Source organism: Gossypium hirsutum, chromosome D04, assembly GCF_007990345.1.
Source record: "Gossypium hirsutum isolate 1008001.06 chromosome D04, Gossypium_hirsutum_v2.1, whole genome shotgun sequence".
Lineage (NCBI taxonomy): Eukaryota > Viridiplantae > Streptophyta > Magnoliopsida > Malvales > Malvaceae > Gossypium > Gossypium hirsutum.
In genome coordinates, this window is record NC_053440.1 from 3,710,266 (window position 1) to 3,733,825 (window position 23,560).

General features: G+C 34.4%; 2 protein-coding genes and 1 long non-coding RNA gene across 3 annotated transcripts; 1 reads left to right on the top strand and 2 right to left on the bottom strand.

Annotated features, from left to right (window-relative positions):
• Nucleotides 1–11,902: 11,902 nt before the first annotated feature.
• LOC107943395 (uncharacterized) lies at nucleotides 11,903–12,994 on the bottom strand. Its single transcript, XM_016877147.1, has one exon. The coding sequence runs from the start codon at nucleotides 12,992–12,994 to the stop codon at nucleotides 11,903–11,905; it is 1,092 nt and encodes a 363-aa protein (XP_016732636.1).
• A 1,424-nt stretch (nucleotides 12,995–14,418) lies between these two features.
• Nucleotides 14,419–16,171, top strand: LOC107943396 (protein PHYTOCHROME KINASE SUBSTRATE 4). The gene has a single exon (XM_016877148.2). It carries the CDS (start codon nucleotides 14,644–14,646, stop codon nucleotides 16,000–16,002), a length of 1,359 nt encoding a protein of 452 aa, XP_016732637.1. The 5' UTR covers nucleotides 14,419–14,643; the 3' UTR covers nucleotides 16,003–16,171.
• A 1,032-nt stretch (nucleotides 16,172–17,203) lies between these two features.
• LOC107943397 (uncharacterized) lies at nucleotides 17,204–17,554 on the bottom strand. The gene is made up of 2 exons (XR_005912343.1): nucleotides 17,496–17,554; nucleotides 17,204–17,375 (listed from the first exon to the last, which is right to left on the bottom strand). It is a non-coding gene; the product is annotated as an uncharacterized lncRNA (long non-coding RNA).
• Nucleotides 17,555–23,560: the final 6,006 nt, after the last annotated feature.

The window sequence follows — 23,560 nt, forward strand, 5'->3', positions numbered from 1 at the left end:
TAGTTTACATATGTGGTATTGCCCTTCATAGTCCAAGTAAACGCTGATATTTTCTTCATGGTTAAACCCTGTAAATTCTCCAAAAGATGCCTTTGCTAGCTCCTTACTGCTTAATCTGAGCCTCGATCTCTTGCTCGCTTATCTCCATGATATTCATCAAAAAGTGCCGGCTCTTGGATAATCTTCGTTGGCAATTAAATCAAGTCATGTATTCCTTCGTGGACTTCCGGCTTTCTCTCGTCATGCCTTCGTTGGCTTGAATCTCTAGAAATTACATCATGTATTCCTCCGTGAACTACCAGCTTTCTCTCATCGTGTTTACTCAGACTATATTCAGGTGACCGCACTATAATCCACTTTATCAAGAAATTCGTTTCCTTATGACAAACTATTCTATTTAGGAATCGAATTTCGAATCAACACATTCTTTTCTTTGATGTAATGTAATGCAAATGCATGAATGTAAAAAGAAAGGAAGACATTTATTCTGAATTTAATTTCATTGGAACAACTTTTCTAGAAAACAAATTCCTTTACATAAAACGGACTACATACACGGTCTTTCTCTCATATTCCAAGTGAAGACACCTTTCTTCCTCTTCATATCTGGATCTTATGGTCGAGTCTGACGAATTCTCCAAGAGATGTCTATATTAACTCATTTTTTGCTTGATCCAGGCTGCGACTCGTTGCTCACTTATTTCTATGATACTTTTCAGCTCCTTTAAGAAAGTCAAGACATGACAGCTCTCGAATAATCTTTGTTAGTTTCTGTCTTCAGGCAATGAAGCAAAGTCTTGTATTTCTTCACGGACTATCAGCCTTCTTTCATGTATTCACTTGGACCATATTTAGACAACCGTGTTATAATCCACTTTATCAAAAAATTTGTTTTCTTATGACAAACTGTTCTATTTAGCAATCAAATATGAATCAACACCTCCTTCCTAGGATGATGTAATAAAATGCAATTATAAACAAAAACAAAACACGTTAGTGCAGAATAAATAACAAATAAAGCAATTCGAGTTTGGAGTGGCTCTACGTAGGGTAGGCTCCTAGGTCTCTCTATATGTGGTTTGGTTCTAGAGTAAGGGTACCTGAACCAGCAGATTCCTCGATCCTCACCCATTATAGGCTCATATGGACCGAGTTCAGTTCAGGGGAATACATTTCCCTATGGCCATGCGGAGATGAAAATCTCACGAAGACATAGGTACGGATGTATCCCGGAAGCGATTCACTATCCCATGCGGAGGTGAAAACCTCACGAAGGCGTAGTTTCTCACTCCCACTTAAAAAGGTGTGACCAGCGGTCATGCAATGCAATGTGCAGAGGTATAAAATAAAATACAGAACACAATAAAAAATATATCTCAAAACAAAAGTGATGCAATGAAAGGATCGTAAATTTAAATCAAATTTTCCACTTTCAACAAAAAGACAAGAAATAATCAACACGTGGCTTGACTCTCTCATTTCGTCCACAGCGGAGTCGCCAAGCTGTTGACACCATTTTTTTTATGAAAACGGGGTCGACTTGGATTTTAAAAAAAGAATGAAAACGGGAGTCGCCACCAATCCTTTTTTGACGAGGTGTGATCGGGTCACCTCAAAAAGTGGTTGTTTTTAATAAATGATTTAATTTTATTTAAACAACGATTTTGGTCTACGAAATTCAGAAAAATGAGTTCGGGAGTCGGTTACGCACGAGGAAGGATTAGCACCCTCGATACGCCCAAAATTGGTACCTAGTTGATTAATTAGTGTCTTAGTGTCGAAAATTGAAAATTTGAGGAGTTTTAAAAATACGATCCTTAAAAGAAACTCTGATAACGTGAATTGAAATATAAGATTCTCTTGTTCCGAAGGAATATCACATCCAGCACGTTAGGACACGATACTCTAAACCATCGAAACCAATATCACCTTATAGTTTAATGAAACCACACTTTGAAGCTTTAAGAGGATATTTGGCTATTTAGTCGAACGAGAAATCGAAACCCAGCACGTTAGGGCACGTTTTCTCGATTTTCCAAACGCGAAATATTGCCTTATTTAGAAAATTTTCCTTTTGATGCTTGGTGTTAATGCTTGACAAAACAATAACGAATACGACAAGGTAAGCAAAGTAAAGTGAGTAACAACAATACAATAGGCAAAAATGAAATGACGAGGCGATTACATAAATAAAGCATACAAATAAATAAATAGAACTAACATTTTAGAAAAAGCACAAGTGTACATGGATAAATAAACAAACACCAAATAACAATGATGACGATAAATACAATTATGTAAAAATGTATATACATGTATAATTTTTAGCCATAAAATAAGAAACGCATATAAATTATAGAATATGAAAACATAGATAAATATATACATATAAAAAAATCGGTAAGTATTATAAAAATAAAAATGTAAATATGTGTTTATATATATTTACAAATTGTGATAATATAAAATATATGTATGTGAATTATAAAATATGTGAAGTATACAAAAAGCATTTTTAAGAATATAAAGAATATATATAAGTATGTATATGATGTAAAATATGCATAAATATATGTAAGTATATAAAAATTATGAAATATGAAAAATATATTTAAGTATGTATAAGTACGTATATATACATATATGAATTAAGATGTATGTATTTATGCTTATACCTATGTATACATAAAAATATGAGATATAAAAATATAAAAAGTATATTTATAATAAATGAAAAGTATGTACGTAAATATATTATAAAAATGTATCAACAATTTGAAATTATGAATATTAAAATATTTTAATATAAATAATATATAAGATGATGACATATATATTTAGCGATATTAAGAATCCATATAACATACGTAGAACATATATAGTATATGCATACCTTAGAAATGATAAGAATGATAATAAAACTATTTTCTACACTACATAAATACATACACATATATATATAAACAACAGTATATACAATATAATATTAGAAATATATATATAATAGTGTAAAATATAACTAATAATATTAAAATATATACAATGATAATATATATAAAAGATATATGTACATATAATTATATAATATAAAATTAAAATATAATAATACGACATAAAAAAACATGACACAAATAAAGTATAGTATTAAGGACACATATATAATACATGAAGAATATACATAATACTAAAATATTTAGGTAATATATGCGTATATTAAAAACTAGTAATAATATTACCGAGGTATATACAAATATGTCAAGTATATATACGTATTATAAATATATAAATATATAACAAAACATAAACTAATAAAATAATAATAATAATAATAATAATGATAACATTGGAATATAAAAGAAACAAACATAAGATTAATAAAATATTAGAATAAAAATGAAATAAAAATATTAAATATGAAAATATATATATATGTATACACGTACATAATAAAAATATATATTAATACATAATAATAATACTAATACTAATAATACTAATAATATAAAAATAACAAGGATATTTAATAAAGATATAAAAATAAACGAAAAAAGGACTAAAATTGAATTAAAAACAAAGTTGTGGGGCAAATGTGAAAGGAAATGAAGAGAAATGGGCTTATTTGAGCGCGCACAAAACATAGGGGGACCGAAACAACAATTATTCCATTCCATTAAAACGCAGCACATTAGCGGGGACTAAATCAAAAAGCGCGAGAAATTATGGGGCCAAATTGAAAAAAGAAAATGACTTAATTGCAAAACCCTGAAAAAGCGGAAGGACTGCGCGCATAAATATCCCATTCAAATGAGAACACGCGGATCCTCTAGCGGGTCGGGTCGGATGGGTCGGGCATGGCCAAAACGACGTCGTTTTGGGGCTTAAGTGTAACCCCCAAAACGACGTCGTTTTGGAGGGCTATATAAGGCCTAAACTAACCAAAAAATCATTTGGGGAGAGGGAAAGAAAAAAAAAGAAGAGAGAGGGAAGAGAGAAGGGAGAGAGAAGGGAGGGGGGAAGGAAAATCCGGCCAGGGGGGCCGGTCACCGGACGGCCACCGGAGGCTCGCCGGCGCCGGCCACCGAAAAGGTAAAAAAAATATTTTTTTTATTTTTTTATTTTTTTATGTTTATATTATATTGTTATTTTTATATTTTTTTAGTATATATATATATGGGAAAATAGAACAAAAGACAAAACAAGAATAGATTCACAACCACCTTAGGTTTCCGGTTCTGATTTTTGACTTGTTGATTTACTGATTTTTGGGTGTTCGAATCTCTGCCTTTTGATGTTAAGATTGTAGTATTTCGGATATCAATTGTTTGCTTTTGGTTAGGAAATTGAAAGAGAGAAGAATAAAAAAAGGGTCCCCCAAAATACAACCGATTCTTCCCTTTGAAATCTCCAAAAAACATCAAAATCCTCCCTCCTTACAATGACCATAGGGCTTTTATATAGCCCCAAAATCCAAAAAAAAAAAATACAAAGAATTTCATTTTTTGGTGTTTTTCTTTGCTGTCCTTTTTTGTCTTCTTTTGCAGGCATAGAGTGGTGGAGGCAAGTGGGTGTGCTGGTGGCAGACAACTGGTAGTGGCGGGCCAAGGTGGGGCGGCGGCTAGGGTTCTTCTCCTCTCTTTTTTTGCTGAAAATTGTTTAGGTTTGGGCTGGACTTAGGGTTTTAGTCTGTTGGGCTAAATTGGGTTTGGTTAGGGTTGGTTTAATTTTGTGATGGGTTGGGCAAATATTGGGCTATACATCTACATTACTCAAAAGTAAACCCCATCTTCCAAGGGTTAAATAGAAAAAAACTAAAATACAAGTAACTCCATGCTTGTGCAAGTAGAGTCTCTTAAACCCGTTGTAATGGCATCCGATTTATTCCTAATCCTATCTTGTCACACCCCAAGTCTGGCGAACCTAAGATTTTGGCGTACAATGACAAAATAGTTTGTTTGGCGAAGTGTAATCCGCCCATATGTTTCTTTTGATGCATAGGTGTGGGCATATTGTAACTGCCATATAAGTAAATGAAGATTTTATTTTAGGATATTCTATTATTTAAAGGAAAAGATAGTGTTAAGCAAAAACGAGAAAGTATGATATGAATTATCGCCAAAGGTATAGTACACCTTGTTTGTCTAAAGTACTGTGCTAGTTAAGTTGTAAAGTAACTTATTAGGAACCAACTGGATAGACTAGTCTGATATTTATAATGTGGGATAAGGTAAAATGACTTTAAAGATAGGTAGAAGTTTGTAAAATGATGAATGATGTTTTAATTGAAATGATTCATTTTGTATAAGCCAGTTAAGGTTAGTTGATTGTATTCTATATGCATACGGATATTGAATGGTGCTTAAATAGTATTGTTTGATAGCTTGTGAATGTTTGATTTGGAGTGCCAATTGTGGCACATTGGTTAGACATTTAGGATAGATGGTTTTAAGTGTTGTTTTTGGCATATTGTAGTGAATTGAATTAGTTTTATACATGATAAATGCTACCTATATGTGTATATGAAATAAGTTAGGTTTGCGCATGGAATGGACTTTTCAACTTGTGATTTTTGACCTTTTTGACATAAGTATCGATAGAATGGACCAAAGAATCAATACAAGACTAATTGAACAATCTCAAGAATACATATTTGGTATCGATAATTTTTTTTAGTATCGGTATTTTTTAAATTATATCAATACCTTGAAAATGATATTGATACTTTGAATTGGCAGAATACCGAAATGATATCGATATATATTTTCGTATCGATACTCATTATAAAATATCGACACCTATTTACTTGGTATCGATAGTTATCCAAAGCTTTAAAGTTTTATAATTTAGTCCATAACTTCAAACTCTATCTAAATTTTAAAAGGTTTAAAGCTCGTTTTAACTTCTTTAAAATATGCACAGCATGTTTTTAGTTATGTATAACATCATTAATAAATATATGGAATGTTTTATTCTGTTATAACGTGTACTGCCCTATTTTGTTTGGTAACATCTGGTAACCTTATTCCGGTGAGGGGTGTTACAGAACCCTTAGAAAGGTTTCTGGGAATCCTTGACTTTACTTTCTTAATCTTACATACACAAAAGGACTAAGGGCCTTACAAGTTTCTCGGGTTTTCTACTTTTCCAAGCAATTCTTCATGACCATCACTCCATGTAAAACTTCTCATATCCATCACTTCCTTAGAGCAACCAAGGAAAAAGATGAATGAGAGGAGAAAATTAAACAAAATTAATAAGAAGCCCCCTCAGGAAGTCATTTTTTGCTATTTATAGCCCTTCCCGTACAGCCTCCAACTGTATAAAATCCATTCTTTGACAATCCTTATGTTCCCCACTAAAGAGTCAATTGGTTTAAATCCAACCAAACCGGCCTTGGATTTCCACCAAATCCTAAATTGGTTATTTTCTCCTCCTGACTTTCCAGTAGAGGTCACCAAATTATGTCTTGTCTCAATTTAATCCCTCAATTATTTCTAAATTTCTGAACTTAATGGAAATCGGGTGTTACAAAGTTATTCAATTGTCAATATAGTAATATAATAAACAATAAAAAAATATTTTTACACAATTTAAAACTTTTTTCAAACTCGAACTTAAATATATTATATTTTCATATTTTCATATACAACATTTATGCATATCATATAATAAAATTAATTATGTTTATAAAATTCATTTTCATATTGGTAGAGTTGTGTGATCCGAATCTCATTTGATTTGGCTTAAAAAGTTTGAGGTGCAACTCAGTTGTTAAAGAAATAAAATCAAGAGGCAAAATTGGGGATCTGTGGGGCGAGGGGGCAGAGCCACAACGGTACAGACCTTGCCACACAAGTTGAGAGTATGTATAGGATTATACTTCTTCTATTAGACGTTGATTATAAAAGGGTTGTTTAAACCTTTATAAATTGCGCATAGCCGCAAATCTTTTGTATTGTTGTTTTTCAACATTAATGAATTTCTTCTCCTCTGCCTATGGTTTTTCCCAATAAGGGTTTTCTACGTAAAATTTGCATGTTCTCAATTTTCTTTCTTATTGCTTTGATATCATTCCTACTGTCAATATCAATGTATAGTATAACACATATTATATAATCATTCATTTTACGTATAAGAAGCACTTTAATTTTTTTTGGTATTAAATATCTCTATCAAGATAGTTAGTACCATATTGACAAGCGTATTGTTTTTGTCCTGATACTAATATCTAATGGTATTTGTGTGTTTTAATATACTATTTCGAGTTTCTCGATGTTTTTTATTTTCACATATATGTATATATTATAGTCTAACTTTTTGGTTTCTTCATAAATTTTATATAATATATACAAGCAAATATATCTCAATTATTTTTTTTTTGAAATTCCAGATTGGGCTTTTATTGATTAAAACATTCAAACTATTTGAAATAGTCCAAAACAAACAAACTAAAGCAAAAGTCAAAAAAAGAAACGGGCACAAAGTAATCGGCCCAGAAACAGGTTCCCTCACCTAACAAAATATCTAGATATTAAAAGAAAACTCTAGAACCAGCTATTAATGCGTCGATCCGTTGCCCAATCAGAAGCTACTGAAATCTGTCATCCTCTCACCCTGTCATTTCAATTTCCTTTTGACGTTTCCATATGTCAAAATTGCCTAGCAGATCATTTCTGTTTCTTTATTGCTCTGAAAACTTTCTCTCTTCCAAACTCCATCTCTCGATGCTTCCTTAATCTGGTTCACTCAGCTCATCATGCCATGCTTGGGTCTCTGCATAATCAAGAACGCCCATTTCCAGGTAAAATTCCTCTCCTCTTCTTAGCGTCTCTGTTGCAAGGATATGTGCAAGGTTGTTTGCAGATCTTGGTGTGTGAAGAAATCTGATATTTTTTGCTTCTAGTATTTTCTGTTGTATATCATAAATATATGCCCCTACCATTGATCTGTCATGATCCTTTTTGTTGCATTTCTTGATTATTACGAGGGAATCTCCTTCAAAAATGAGTGCATGCCAACCATGGTCAACTCCTACTTGGACTGCTTTCCGACAGGCAATTGCTTCAGCAACAAAAGCAGATGGAACTCCATTGTGGATTTCTGAGCAGGAAAAAGAATTTTTCCTTCCGAGTCTCTGGCTACAACACCTGAGGCTGACCGGTTCTGAATCTGATTATATGCACTATCAAAATTAATCTTTATGGATTCCCACTGTGGATGTGTCCATCTCTTATTTCCTTTCATTATTTCTAAGTTTCTTTGTTCAAGATCAGTTAACTCAATGATGCAATTACTAACAAAGTTTGCAACTTCTATTCCATTACTAACTTTGCCTTCATGTATGTTTCTGTTTCTGTCTCCCCATATGGCCCATAGTGCATAGCAAAAGAGTCGACTTTGATTTGGGTTTAACTGCTCTAGCGCCCAGGTGAGCCATTGTACAAAATCCTCGCTTTGATACATCATAATGTTCTGAAATGATAACGTTTTCCATACCTCTCTTGTAACAGCACAGTCACGGAATAAGTGATTCATCGTTTCAGCTCCTTCTCCACATCGGGGACACCTTGTGTTGACTGTTAATTTTCGGTGTTGTAGATTTACCTTTGTAGGCAGATAGTTCCATGATAGCCGCCACATTGTGATATTTATTTTTGTTGGTATATTCAGGCTCCAAAGTGTTTTGTAAAATTTTCTGTAGAGGTTTTGTAAAGCATAAGCTCTAGGATTATCAGTCGATCTCTGTAATAGTTGATAGGCACTTCGTACCGTGAATTCACCCGACTTCTCCCCTCCCCAAATAAGAAAATCTTCATGCGGTGATCGTGCCAGCGGGATCCTAAGGATTCTTTTAGCATCTGCTTCAGTGAAGGTATTGTTAATCAACTCTGCATTCCAGCTTCTACTATTACTGTCGATTAACTCATTTACTTTAGAAACGCGCATAGAATTAACTCCTGACGACAATTTAAAATTATCAGAATCTGGAATCCAAGCATCAGTAATGGATATACTAGAACCCGTTCCCACCTTCCAACAGTGCCCTGTTATCAATAAGGCTTTGGCTGCCCAAACACTTTTCCACACATAAGAACAAGAGTTTCCTAACTGGGAGTTTAAAAAATCATTTTCTGGGAAGTATTTGGCTTTAAAAACTTGCGCAACAAGAGAACCCTGATTATTCATAATCTGCCATCCTTGTTTAGCCAATAATGAGATATTGAATTGCGCCATATTTCGGAAACCCATACCTCCCTCCTCTTTAGGCTTACACATATATTCCCATTGGCACCAATGTATCCCTTTTTTGCCTTTTCCTTTCTGCCACCAGAATCTGGCAAACAGTTTTTCTATCTCCTCACAGAAAGATTTTGGTAGCAAAAAACATGTCATCGCATAAATAGGGATTGCTTGAAGTACTGCTTTAATGAAAACTTCTTTGCCTCCTTGAGATAAGAAACGTGTACTCCAATTATCTATCTTCTGTTTAATTTTGTCCTTTAGATTCTGAAAGGCTTCCTTCTTCTTTCTTCCAACCATGCTTGGCAGTCCAAGATACTTTTCTATATTAGTCGAGCACCTTATCCCCAATTCAGCCGAGATGCTAACTTTATCTGCTTCCGTTGTATTCGAACTGAAAAAAATTGAGGACTTGTTAAAGTTCATACATTGACCAGAACTAATCTCATATTCCTTCAAAATCTCCTTTAAGATTCTTATTCTGTCTTTAGTCACTTCACCAAACAACATGCAGTCGTCTGCAAATAATAAGTGTGAAATTGTCGGACCTCTTCTGTTGGCCTTTACTTCTTTTATCAGCCCTTCCCGAGTTGCGATTCTGATTAAAGACGAAAGTCCTTCGCCTGCAAATAAGGAAAGGACTAAGCGGATCACCTTGTCGAAGTCCTCTGGTAGGTTTAAAAACTCTGCCTCTTTTACCATTTATGGAAACTATATAAGATACTGTAGAGATACATCGCATAATTAGTGATACACATTCCTCTGCAAATCCCATACTGACCATAACTACCTTCAAAAAACCCTATTCGACTCTATCATAAGCTTTACTCATATCCAACTTTAACGCCATGAGACCTTTTTTCCCATTACGCTTTTGACGAAGTGTGTGTAAAACTTCATAGGCTATTAAGATATTATCCGAAATAAGCCTCCTAGGAACAAAAGCACTTTGAGCACTATCAATACACCTTCCAATAACTGTCTGCATACGATTGGCAATAGATTTGGCTATGATTTTATATACTACTGTGCATAAGCTAATGGGTCTGAAATTGGCGAGATTGGTAGGATTGGAATACTTCGGAATAAGAACAATCTCTGTTAAATTTAGATCTTCAATATCCTTTCCATTGTTCAGAAACTCCAAAAAAAACTTCCCAACATCTTTACCCACAATATCCTAGTATTTTTGAAAAAATAATGCCGAAAAACCATCATAACCAGGTGCTTTGGTAGGTCCCATACTTTTTACTGCACTAAAGATCTCTTCTTCCAAAAACTTTTCTAAAAGGGCCATGTTAATATCTGAAGAAATGTTGTTGATACCTGATAGAAGATGAGATAGGTCTCCTATGCCATTAGTTGAAAAGAGTTCCTGGAAATACTTTGTTGCACTTGCATTTATTTCTGATTCCTTATAGATCCCCTCCCCATCATCTGTATCCAACCTGCTAATTGTGTTGATTCGTTTTCGCATTGAGGCAAATTTGTGAAAGAAAGCCGTATTTTTATCCCCCAACTTAAGCCAGTTAGCCCGTGCTCTTTGCTCCTAGTACATTTCTTCTTTGTCAATCTCCATATTCAGATGTATTCTCTTGTCAATAATCTGAGCCATTGTATCATCATTTCGTTCATCCTCCAATAATCGTTCAAGCTCTTTTGTAAGTTTTCCGGTCAATCCCTTTTGTTTTTTCTTTATTGAATTGGCCCATCTTGTCAGATTGGTCTGTAATTTTCCTATCTTTTCAAAAATAGATCCATTTGATGATTCCCATGAACTCTTTATCTCCTCTTCAATCGTTTTCTCTGTAGTCCACCATGCTTCAAATTTAAAAACTGGGATTCTCTTCAAATTACTTTCAGTATTGGTACTAATTAAAAGAGGACAATGATCCGAAAATGAAGACTTAAGTGGTGTACATTGCCTGTTGGAAAAAATTCCATCCATTTTTCATTTGCTACACTCCTGTCAAGTCTTTCTCTAATATTTGTTTCCGGTAAATTTCCCCTTTCCCATGTATACCATTTACCCGAGTATCCCACATCAATAAGAGAACATTATTTTAGAACTTCATGGAACACTTCCATCCTTTTCTTCTCCCTCGGTTGACCTCCCATTTTTTCAAAGGAATAAGCAATTTCATTGAAATCTCCACTTACCAACCAAGGATGCTCTTGTTCCTGTCCTAAATATCTTAATAAATCCCATGAAACATTTTTATTCTGTGAGTAAGGGGATCCATAAAAGCCGGTGAATCTCCACTCTTTACTAGCTCCTTCTTCGATCAGCACATCAATATGGTTGGTTGAGAAAGTTTTGAGCTCAACTTGAACCGCCTCTTTCCATGCTAGGCAAATGCCTCCCCGCGAACCTATTGCATCTACATCTATCCCATTCATAAACCCACACCTCCTCCTAATTTTCTCCATTTGCTTTCCACTAACCTTAGTCTCCATGAGGAAGACCAATTGAGGATTATTTTGCTTCAGTAAAAACCGAAGCCTTCTCACTGCCCGTGGACTCCTCAATCCACGGACATTCCAACATATGATTTTCATTGCGACCGGTCGACTTGCCTTTTGGCAGCCGCCGATTCATTCTGGTTAGGTGATTCAACTGGAAAATTGATGTCCGTCTCCTGTGTTAAGTATTGATCGCCAAATTTCATCCTTTTAATTGCTCCTTCCTATTTCCATTTACACCGTAATCCTCCTGTACCAACTCTTTCCATTTTTGTTTCTGCAGCTTACTCTCTGCCTCATACTGTCTCATCACTTCTATTTGTTCAACTCTTTTCCACCTAGCTTCCCTGCCCTGCTTCAATATATTTGCGTTTCTATTTTTTGTGGTTTTTCCATTTGTTTCTTCATTCTGTTGTATCTGTAAACCTGCTTCTAAAGTTTCCAGCCAAGCATCTTCCTGTACTCCTTCCATCATATCGCTCCTTTGTTCACTGTTTACAACTCCTATATACGAACATTGCACTTGTGATTTTTTTGATAAAGCATTAAACTTCAGACTCTCCTTCCCAATCAAATTTAATTCTGCTTTTAATGCCAAAGAGTAAGGTGGATCCTCTCTAATTCTAATTTTCTCCGCAGGTGTAATGCTTGTACAGTCCTGGAGACCATGCCCCAGTTTTCCACATCCAAAACAGAAAGTTGGCAATTTTTCATACTTGAAAGGGATCCAGCATTTATTCCCATTCCCTGTTGACACAAATATACCTCTACGAAGTGGTTTTTGCACATTGAGCTGTATTCTAAGGCGACAAAACTCACCGCTAATTTCAGATCTGATCACTCCACCGAACGTGACCCCTACAGCATGCAGAAGATCCTTTTTATCAAACTCTGGTAAACAGGGTCCAATTTTGATCCAAAACGAAGATGAAACAAGCGTAATTTGGTCTCTCGTTGTCGGCTTAAAAATCCGGTCAAAAATAATTAAATTCTTCCTAAACAACCATGGTTGGCCTTCCATCACAGATTCTAAATCATCCTCTGATTCAAACGTTATCAAAAAAAGATTTTGCCCCACCAATTGAATCTCAAACTTTTCCTTTGTTTTCCAGATACTTTTCATCTGTGCTTTAAAACTATCATGATTATAAGATTTATTTGTCCAAACAGAACAGATCAGAGAAGGTTTACCGTTTGGCTCCACCATCGAGCTTTTGACCGATAGTTGAGTAAGTTCCTCTTCTAATAGGGAGATCTCGTCTCTCCCAACCCCGTTGATGCCACCACTCTCCATCATCCCAAGCCACAGCAGCCACTGTTTTCGCTAGGACACCAAGGATTGTACTCTTAGCTTCTAGGGTTTTATACATTTGTCATTCTCATTTGATTATTATAATATACCTCAATTATTAATTCTTAGTTTTTTAATAAATTACATTAATGTAAATATATTTATATGCAAATATAAGTTTTATAATTATTAATCACATTGAAAATTAAATTATTTATAACTTAAATTTTTAAAAATTACTTGAATCCATCATCAGACCAATTAAAACCATCCAAATAAAAAAACTATATTTGAAAGGCTCTAAACCGAAAAAATCTGAAAAAATAGAAACACAAACTAATTCCAATCCTAAAAATTTTGAATCCTAGTTTATTTGAATCCAAAAGTCTTAATCAGGGTCAGTTGAGTAATTTTTCGTTGTGTCTCATTAAATAAGACAATTGAATATTTATATACATGATTACTATTTATAGAATTGACGTTTTTAGTAGACTTTATACATGTAGGACACGTGTACTGTTCTGGGCTGTTTGCTGGACTTCGTGACCCCCACATGTGAACTCCTTAGGTATATGTGAGCTGAGACCACGAGCTCTCCTTGTGAGCACCCCATGACATGTGCAAGCTGAAATCGTGAGCTCCCGTTATGAGCACCTCGTAGCATGTGCAAGCTGCGACAACAAACCCCTATTACCGCTTTCTCACTGTAACACTTGAGTAGATAGCTTTCTCACTGTAACACTTGCGTGTATCCACTCGATGAGGTTTAACCGAATCGCAAATAAACGACCCAAACCTTATATAGTTATCGAATTGATGATCATGACAGAGTCCATTCGAATCAGCCCGATTGCAACCTCCCATTGCAGTTGCGTCTTTGTTTATTCTTGTATGAATAATAAATAGACTAAACACCACAAAATTATGGATGGATAGGGAAAGCGCAACCCGAAAAAGTAAATTAAAAAAAAAAAAGAGAGAGCACAGATCCCTAAATCAATCATGCTTCTCAAATTAAGATTGGATAAAGCGACCAACTTGTCTTTGCACATTCCTAGCCTCGCCTGTTATGTTTTTTGTCAGTTGCGGAAATTGGGTTCCACTCATACACCAAACTATACATCACTCATCAAATCAATTTATTTATCACATCTAACTATAGAAGAAAAATAAAGATTACGTCTCCCAAAATGTCTCAAGGATATATATCATCATATTTATGGAATAACCATATAAAAAAAAGTTCTGTAAATTCTCAAACACAAATAAAAAAGTTTAGGTGAGTAAAAACTACAATTTAGAATGATAGGATGAGTAATCATATAAAAATATTATAAATTCTAATGGACGTAAATGAGCTGCCGACTCTCCAATTTCTTGGATCTTGCGGCTTTGGATTAAAGCTTAAATCCCATATATGTATGTGTGAAAAAGAACAGGGAATGTTGGTTTAATTATTTGGTAAATTTTCACTGCAGGTGCTGTGAGTATGCCTCCTAGCTAGGCGTATGATTGATGTTTTGGACAAACTTCGTATCAAACCTCTACATATACCTGTAAATATGGAATTTCAGAGGCAATACTACAACCATATATCTATTATTGCCTTTCTTTCTTTCTTTCTTTCCTAGTGATTAATTATACTAAAACTAATGCAAACTATGAATGGTGTAGTAAGCTCTGAAGAACGCTCCTTGGAACAGGGACTTGAACCTTCCCTTTCTTGCAGTTCCTCCGTCCAACACAAAGCCAAACTCAGAGCAGATGAGGGCACTGAGATTAGCATTTTCGATGCCCAGAGATACTTCAACGAAACCAACAGCGATATCAGAGTGTGCAAGAGGGTTTCCCCGCTTAACATGCCCAACCTGGAATTAGATCCTATTTCATCAGCGCCCCAGCGTGATGTTTCCTCCACCTCTTGTGCCGACGGCTATGGCTATGGCTATGGCTATGGCATGACCTACCGAGTTCGTTCTTTCCATGCAACTCCAACGGCTTCATCAGAGGCTAGCTGGAATAGCCAGACTGGTCTTTTGTCGAATCCTCCTGGCGCCATTGCGGTGTCTATGACCATGAAAAATCCTACCACTGATCACAAGAGAAAAGGGTGTGGTAAATTGAAATGGCTTTGGGGCCGAAGCTGTCCCTGCTCCGGCAACAAATCCGTTCAAGTTGAGCCCAAAACACCCTTGGGCATGAATCAGAAAAGTTCAAGCGTTGCTGACGGAGATAATAAACGGGAAGAGAGATTATTAGCCTCTAATCCTCACAGGATGTCAGCAGAGAATCAATTTGATTCCAGCTTAGGGCGACAGCGTGTGGTAGCTTCGGTTTCAGCATCAGCAAGACCAAGGCCCCTGATGATAAGTGATGACTACTCCGGGACAGCTGTAGCTGGTTTCACCTTTCCAATACTTAATCAACAACCAACATCATCCCGTCTTAAAATGGCAGTGCCGCTAAATAGAAATCATAACTCCCTTAATGATGGTGGTGAGGATCCACCTCGAGACTCGTTGGAGGTGTTCCGACCTTCTGACCAATCATCATCTATATCTGTTCCAAAGAAACTGGTGTCCATAACTGACGATGATGTTGGCAGTGATACCAGCTCAGACTTGTTCGAAATCGAGAGCTTTTCCACGACCACCCAGGGCCAGACCATGTCAAATCCACTGTACCATCGTCGAGATTCGATGGAAGAGGCCTCCAGCTTTAATATAAGAAGATCGATGGTATTAGCAGCAGCAGCTTCGCCGATGATGTCGGAGTGTTACGAGCCGAGCGAGGCAAGCATAGATTGGAGCGTGACGACGGCAGAAGGGTGTGGTGAAGCGGAGGAGAACATCACAGCGGTTGGCAAAGGGGGGAAGAAGAAATCAGGGAATGGGGGGTTGTTGAGCTGTCGATGCGAGAAGGCGGTGAGCGTGGGGCCTAATCCCGTCAAGTACGTGCCCCCTCAGAGACAGGCAGCTACTACAATCAACCATGTGGGCTGCGCAACGTGAACAAGCCACCGTTTGCCCCTCTGTTTTCTTTTTTTCTTTTATTTTGAGTGTTCTCTGAGTTTTGACACTAGTAGACTTGTCATAAAATTTACCCATCATTCGGTTGTTTTGCATTTTTCCCATATTTTATACCGTTTCAATTTAATATAATAAATTAATTTATTATTTACACACAATTATTAATAAAGAAAAAATTTTGAAAGGTAAGTTCATTAATTTATTCAATGGATGGAATTATACAATTCAAATAAAATAATAATAAATACTCGTCGTAGATGATGAAAAATAAGCATCAACATAACAAAGGCTTTAGCCTTAGGCCCCCTTTGGATGGCAACGCACAACAGTGCGGTGGATTTTTTCTCCTTTAATATCAGTCTGACTGCATTGGAGTCAACTGAGACAGCCTTTGGATGTGTTGGCTGCCAGCACAGTGAGAGATTTCTACTGCACTGGACAGCCTTGGGCTGACTGGTGGATAAAGCAGCAGTTAGGACAAGCTGGGGCAATAGACATATTTAGGAGACAATAATACCATTACTTTAATTTATTAATTTACCATTTTATCCTTAGATGTTAAACTAATTTCTTTCCCAATCTTATTTGTTTTCAGATTTGGGAACAAAACAGCAGAAATCTCCCCTCGTTCTTGCTGGTTTCTCTCTTGTTTACTGGTTTGTCCCTCGTTTTTGCTAGTTTCTCCCCTCTTTTTTACTTTGTTCTTGGTTGTGGGAGCTTAGGATATTCTGTTTCCTCTATCAAACTAACAAGTTAGAGATATCTTGTGTTTTTTTCCCTCTATTTTCTCATGCTCAACATTTACCTTTTTTCTCTATTGACAGGGGAAGTCTACATTTGGACGGTTGGTTAGAAAGTGTTATTCTTCCTTCAAAGTGAGATGGTTTGCTGTCACTCACTGTTATTATTGTTGTTATTGTTATTGCTTTTCTTTTGAGTAGTCTGGTTCTAAATGATATATTGACCTTATCCTATAGGTAGCAACATTTTATCTTTTGATCTTTGGACCTATAATTTAGCATGGTTTACAGTAATATTATTACTAACTATAATTTTAAGTCATACACAATGAAATTACCTAAACATCTAAACTCAAAAACATTATAACTTAAAGCTTGTAGGGCACAAATCAAATTTCCAAGGCTTTTAACACTTGCTTAAGCAAAGAAAAAACACAAACAAATGCATGTAATTATTCCCGATAACGATCAAATTATACAATAGATTCAAAGTTAGAACAGAAAAAAAAGTGAAAGGAAGTCGAAAATAGTACTTCAAAGGAACTAGGATAGGAGTCAAATGGAGTCTCCCCTACTTCAATAGCATCAGTCCCCATTCAATATATATATCCCTGACTATATATAAACAAAGAACACTAGTCAAGTAATTAAACAGATCAAAAACTGCAAACAAGCTATAAATGATAAAAATTACAAACCAATCAATTTAGGAAGAAGGAGATTTAATTCATTGACCTGAAATTCAGCTGTCTTCTCAAAGGTAGTAATCTTATGCACAAATCCAAAAGCTAAAATACCTGCATTATTAAATCCTTTAGAAAGATGAATGGAAAATAAATCAAGTAAAAGGACTCCAAAAAGTCATTACAACCTATAATTTCCAGTAACAAATCTGCCAAAAAATAAGGAATGGAGATAACTTCAACATACCAGGCCTTAAGCATCGAGACAGAAATAATAGATAATATTAACAGAATACACCTTAACAATTGCAGTGATGCATTTCAGATTTTCTAATGATGTTAACAAAAATTATAGAACATGTAAAATCTATGAGTTTGCCGAAGTACTAGAATGAAGTAAAGCATAAAAAGAAAAAGGATGAAAAATTGATCTATATGTGCTAAGAATCAGCAAATCTTAATAAAAAAAACAAAAGCTAACAAAGGTATAAAAGATTTTACCCGAGCATAGAAGTAAACCACCATGGCACAAGTAATTCTAAAAAATTCAGGAAATAAATGATACCATACCAAGCAACAAAATGAGCCAACATAGCATCTTAATCCATGAAATTTTTAATATGACATAAGAAAAGAAATGTTGAAGAAACAAAGTGGCTGACAAATGATACTAAGGAACATAAGTAAAATAGTATGAGAAAAGAATTGAGGAAATTATTTTAAAAGAAAGAGGAAAAAAACAAAATAAGAAAAAAATCGAACCTTGGTATGAGGCCAAAGTTGATCAGGAGACACATGCATTGTGCAACCTTCTTTACCCGATTCCCACTCCACAACAAAGCGAGCTAAGACACCTGATCCAAAGCCTATATTAAACAAAAACAAGAGGATCTTATTTTATGTGTTCAACAAGTTATCTACATTAAAAAGCCTATATTAAACAAAAATTCTGAGTGTTGAGGAGGAGTCCATGTAGCAGGGGAAAATGAATTTTAAGCATAATTGATTTCATAATCCAGCCTATCTCCCCTAATTAACACCCAACATGAAAAGTCATTACATGTCTAGTTTTATAACAACTATGATTCCTACTGCTGCAAAGCTTGTTCTTTTTCTTGAAAGCATCAGCAGCAAAGTTTTGATGTGAAATAAGAGGTCTTTTTTCTTATTATTAAATTTCCATGTTTATGAAACGAGATGTAAACTGCTTTTAACCAAAAGCTAATCATCCAGGCAGTCTACAACACAGCTTAAATTGACTTTTGGCAATTATCCAATTTTATTTTATAATGGCAATCAACTATACGGTCTATTCATCTGTTTAGCTTCAATTAAAAACAATCCTTGTCTTTAAATTAATTAGCTTTAATGTTCTGGGCAAAAAGTTTTAGGCCATAAAGGCAGATTATTTTCTAAAACTGTAATTACATTAAAAACATAAACCACAAATATTAGTAAAAAACCTCAAACCTTAACTTATCTTTAAACCCCGCAAACAAAAAAGGCAGCAAAGTACTAAAACCAACAGATTCCTCAAAACATAAAACAAAAAAAGATCTAGTGTAAGATTCATGACAATACATGCATCTATCAATTTCATGCTATAACCACACTATTGTATTTGCTTATACCTCGCCGGTATGAGAGAAGCAACCATGGAGAAAAGTTTCATCCATCCAATGAACAAGGTCACCAACCCAGATCGTTTTAACCTCATCCGATTTACACCCTTGTTGCTATTTCTGTTGTTGCTGCTACTGCTGTTGGTATTGTTGATAATGGGAATGGGAATGGGAAATGGGAAATGGGAATGGGTATTGCATGGGAATGGGAAATGGGAGGAGGGCACGGTGGAAGAGGGGAATCGATGGAAGAGGGGAGATGGGAATGGGAAATGGGAGGATGGCACGGTGGAATGGGAAATTGGAATGGGTATTGCATGGGAATAGGAAATGGGAGGAGGGTACGGTGGAAGAGGGGAATGAGGGAAGATGGGAGATGGGAATGGAGAAATTGCATTGTATTTAAAATTTTAGAAATTAAAAAATACGTGTAGTGTATTTTAAAAATAAAAAAAATATATGTAGTGTATTTTAAAAATAAAAAAATATATGTACTATATTTTAAAAATAAAAAATATATATGTAGTGTATTTTAAAATATATATATATGTAGTGTATTTTAAAAGTAAAAAAAATATGTAGTGTATTTTAAAAATAAAAAATATATATGTAGTGTATTTTAAATATATATATGTAGTGTATTTTAAAAGTAAAAAAAATATATGTAGTGTATTTTAAAAATAAAAAATATATGTAGTGTATTTTAAAAATAAAAAATATATAAAGTAGTCAATTAAAAAATTTGCAACTCTCCACTTTCATATATTAAAGGTTTTAACCAACATTTTTATTAAAGGTTACAACTTAGAGGTTCATAAAAAAATTTTGAAGGATAAGTATTTTCATACATTATATTAGTTTGTTTGTTCAAGTTACTGTATTTTCATACACAAACTTTAAGTGCTTAAGCAATGATAACATAATGGAAAGCATATACGAAAAAAACAAAAGCTACTGAGCCCTTATTGGCAAATTCGGTACATGTATGTATGCATATGCAAGTGCATGTGGCTGACATGCAAAGCCAATTGCTTTTAAATTTTTGCTACCTTGCATGCAATAAGGACTTTGCAAACTTCATTAGCCAATACTAGCCTCTTGAACATCATCAACAAGCAATTAAAATTGAAAGGAAAAGGTAGATAAAATTAAGTACACAAGTAATAGAGAATAAAAGACTTTTAACTCAAATAGCAGATAAACACAAAAGCTATTTTGCATTACTTGTGATTAGAGTACGAATATTCCCTTAGTGTAATGATGTAGGACTTATTGCTAAAGAGTTATACATTTCCAATGAAATTAATCACCACTGCTTTTGTATCTAATTATATATTTATGGTTTTATGTCTATTGACATTTAAAATCAAAATAAAAATAGATGGTAAAGACACGAAATTTTGTGGAGGGAGATAGTAGCTTAGCAACAAAAGCTGTTTGGGGTGATGAGTTGACGTTGATATTTTGTGAACTTTGCGTGAATGAAGTCAATGCTGGCAATAGACCGACAACTCATCTAAACTCAAAAGGATGGGAAAATGTCATTGCTCTTTTTCAAGCAAAAACACAAAAAAGTTATGGAAAACCTCAATTGAAAAATAAGTGGGATACATTAAAAAAGGAATAGAGGTTATGGAGGGAGTTGCTTAAGGAATCTATAGGTATTGGATGGTGTCCATCTAAAAAGACGGTCGATGCTACCGAAGAATGGTGGGCTACAAAAATACAGGTTAGTGTTAACTTTATCATTATTTTAATGCATAAAGTTTATTGAAATTAATAATTTACAATTATAAAAATCTTAGTATAACATTTAACATTTAGCATTTTATGTAGGAAAATCCTGATTTTAAAGGATTTAAGAAGAAAGGAATTGAGCCACGATTGAATGAGTTAATGTGGCAAATGTTTGGTGGCATTGTAGCCACCGGAGAGAACGCATGGGCACCTTCGTCTGGTGTTCTTCCAAGTGGGGTTCCTATGGGAGATGATGCACCTTATAAGGGATTTGGTGATTCAGATGAACATAGTAACGAGAATGAAGGTATTCCCCCTGATGAGGTACCATCAAACCCTTCTCATGAAATCCCTAATCGAAGAAAGCAAACACTTGGGGCTGTACACGGTAAGGGAAAAAATCAAGTTCAAGTAGAAAATCATCAAGAAATACATTAACTACTCAGATTGAGAAATTGTGTGAGAGTATGGCTAGTCCAAGGAAGTCAGTGAATGAAATTATTTTTCCTCACTCTCAATATACTATTTCAAATGCAATGGATGCTTTGCGTGCTTTGGGAGACGAAATTCCAAAAAGAGATGAACTGTACTATTTTGCCACCAAAATGTTCCAAATACCGGTGAAACGAGAAATGTTTTTGAACTTAGATCCAGATGATAGGGTTTGGTGGCTTCGACGTGAGTATGCTGAATAAAATCCAATTGCATCATTTTCATCCTTGGTAGCAACATCCTCATTTCCCTTCCAACCATACCATCAACCACCTCCACCATCAGCTCCTTAGAAATATTATTGTAATATAACTATACTACTTTTTATATGTAAAACTAATGTATGCTACTTTTTATGTTTGGTATTTTTATGTTATGCTTTTAATCAAGTTTTTGTGTTGTATAGAATGTCACGAGATTTTAAAGGATTTATTTTCATTTGATTACTTTTTCAGGTTATGGATGAATTTAACAATATGTATAATAGTTTTGATATGAATTATGATACCTCTGAATTAAGTGAAGAAGCTCAACGAAGAATAGCCACAATTGTTACCCAAGTTGAGCACAACAATTATCATAATGAGGAAGAATATGTGTTAAGCAGTGTATTGGTACACCATGAAACTTATTTCACTATGCAACCGCGTATGGATTCAAATTATACTGGTCAAATGTGGGTGGATGAAGTATTAAATGGGCACGATGATCGTTGCATGATTAGTTTTAGGATGCAAAAAAATATATTTCACAGATTGTTGCATGATTTGCAAACAAATTATGGCTTAAAGAATGGGAAAGTATCGGCGATGGAGAAGTTAGCATTATCATTGTACATTCTTGGAAATAGAGAATCAAATTCAAATGCAACAGAGCGATTTCAACGATCTGCGGAAACTGTTAGTCGAATTTTTACTGATATGTTGCATATATTTGCTCGAATGGGAATAGACACGATTAAACCCATTGAAGGTCAATTCGAGGAAGTACCGAACCATATTCGACATGATACAAGATATTGGCCTCACTTTAAGGTAAAATTTACACAATCTTTATATTTTTAAAACATAAATTATTTCTAACTTTTATCTCATTACTTGTATTTATTTTAAAGGATTGTATTGGGGCCATAGATAGAACACACATAAAAGCATGCATTTCGCCTTCTTCTCAAATACCTTATATCGGACGGAAAGGTGAACCAACTCAAAATATTATGGCAGCTTGTGACTTCAACATGTGCTTTATTTTTGCATTTCCTGGTTGGGAAGGAACAGCACATGATAATAGAATTTTTTGCAAGCACTTAAAAAGCAAGAGTTGAAGTTTCCACACCCTCCACCAGGTCGAACTTTAATTTTTTAATTACTTTTTACATAAAAAATATTAAAATTTTTAATTTATTTTAAACTTGATATTATGTTTTACTTTTTTTGCAGGAAAATATTATCTTGTGGATTCCGGATATTCACAAATGGCAGGTTTTCTAGGTCCATATAGGGGGGAACGATATCATTTACCTGATTTCCGTCGAGGTAATCATCAAGTATCTGGAAAAAAAAGAAATCTTTAATCATGCCCATTCTTCGTTACGCTCTGTGATTGAACGAACATTTGGAGTGTGGAAAAAAAAAAGGCCAATATTAAGAGATATTCCAAGTTACTCATTCGACAAGCAAGTTTTAATAGTTATTGCAACAATGGTTTTGCATAATTACATTCGAAGACATGCTTGGTCAAATGATGAGGATTTTCGAGAATTTGAGAATATACCGGACATGCCAGTCTCTTCAAGCCAGTTTGACAGAGGTGAATCGAGTTCTTCTAACAGAGAAAGTGACCTTGAAATCACAATGTTAAGGGAAACCATTGCAACTAGTTTAATGAATCAATATTTGTAAACACATTTTGTATCATAACCTAATTTCTAGTAATAATGAAACTTGTTATGTCTTATGTTACTATATTTTTTTTATTAAAAATCATCCGTTTAGATACTTCAAAATTAGATCCAAGTATAATGTTATTATTTGTGAAAATAATATTTATCATTGTTATAAAAAAAATTAATTATAACTATAAAAAATTAAAAATAATTATCATTTTATCTAATAATTAATTTAAATTAATTATATAATTCATTAAAATATTGGAAGATATATTTTAATATTTTATTAAATGAATTTGCATATTTTAATAATTTTAAAAAAGTAAAATAATTTAAATAACTTCTATTATATATCAATTCTAATCTGATGTCCTTAAT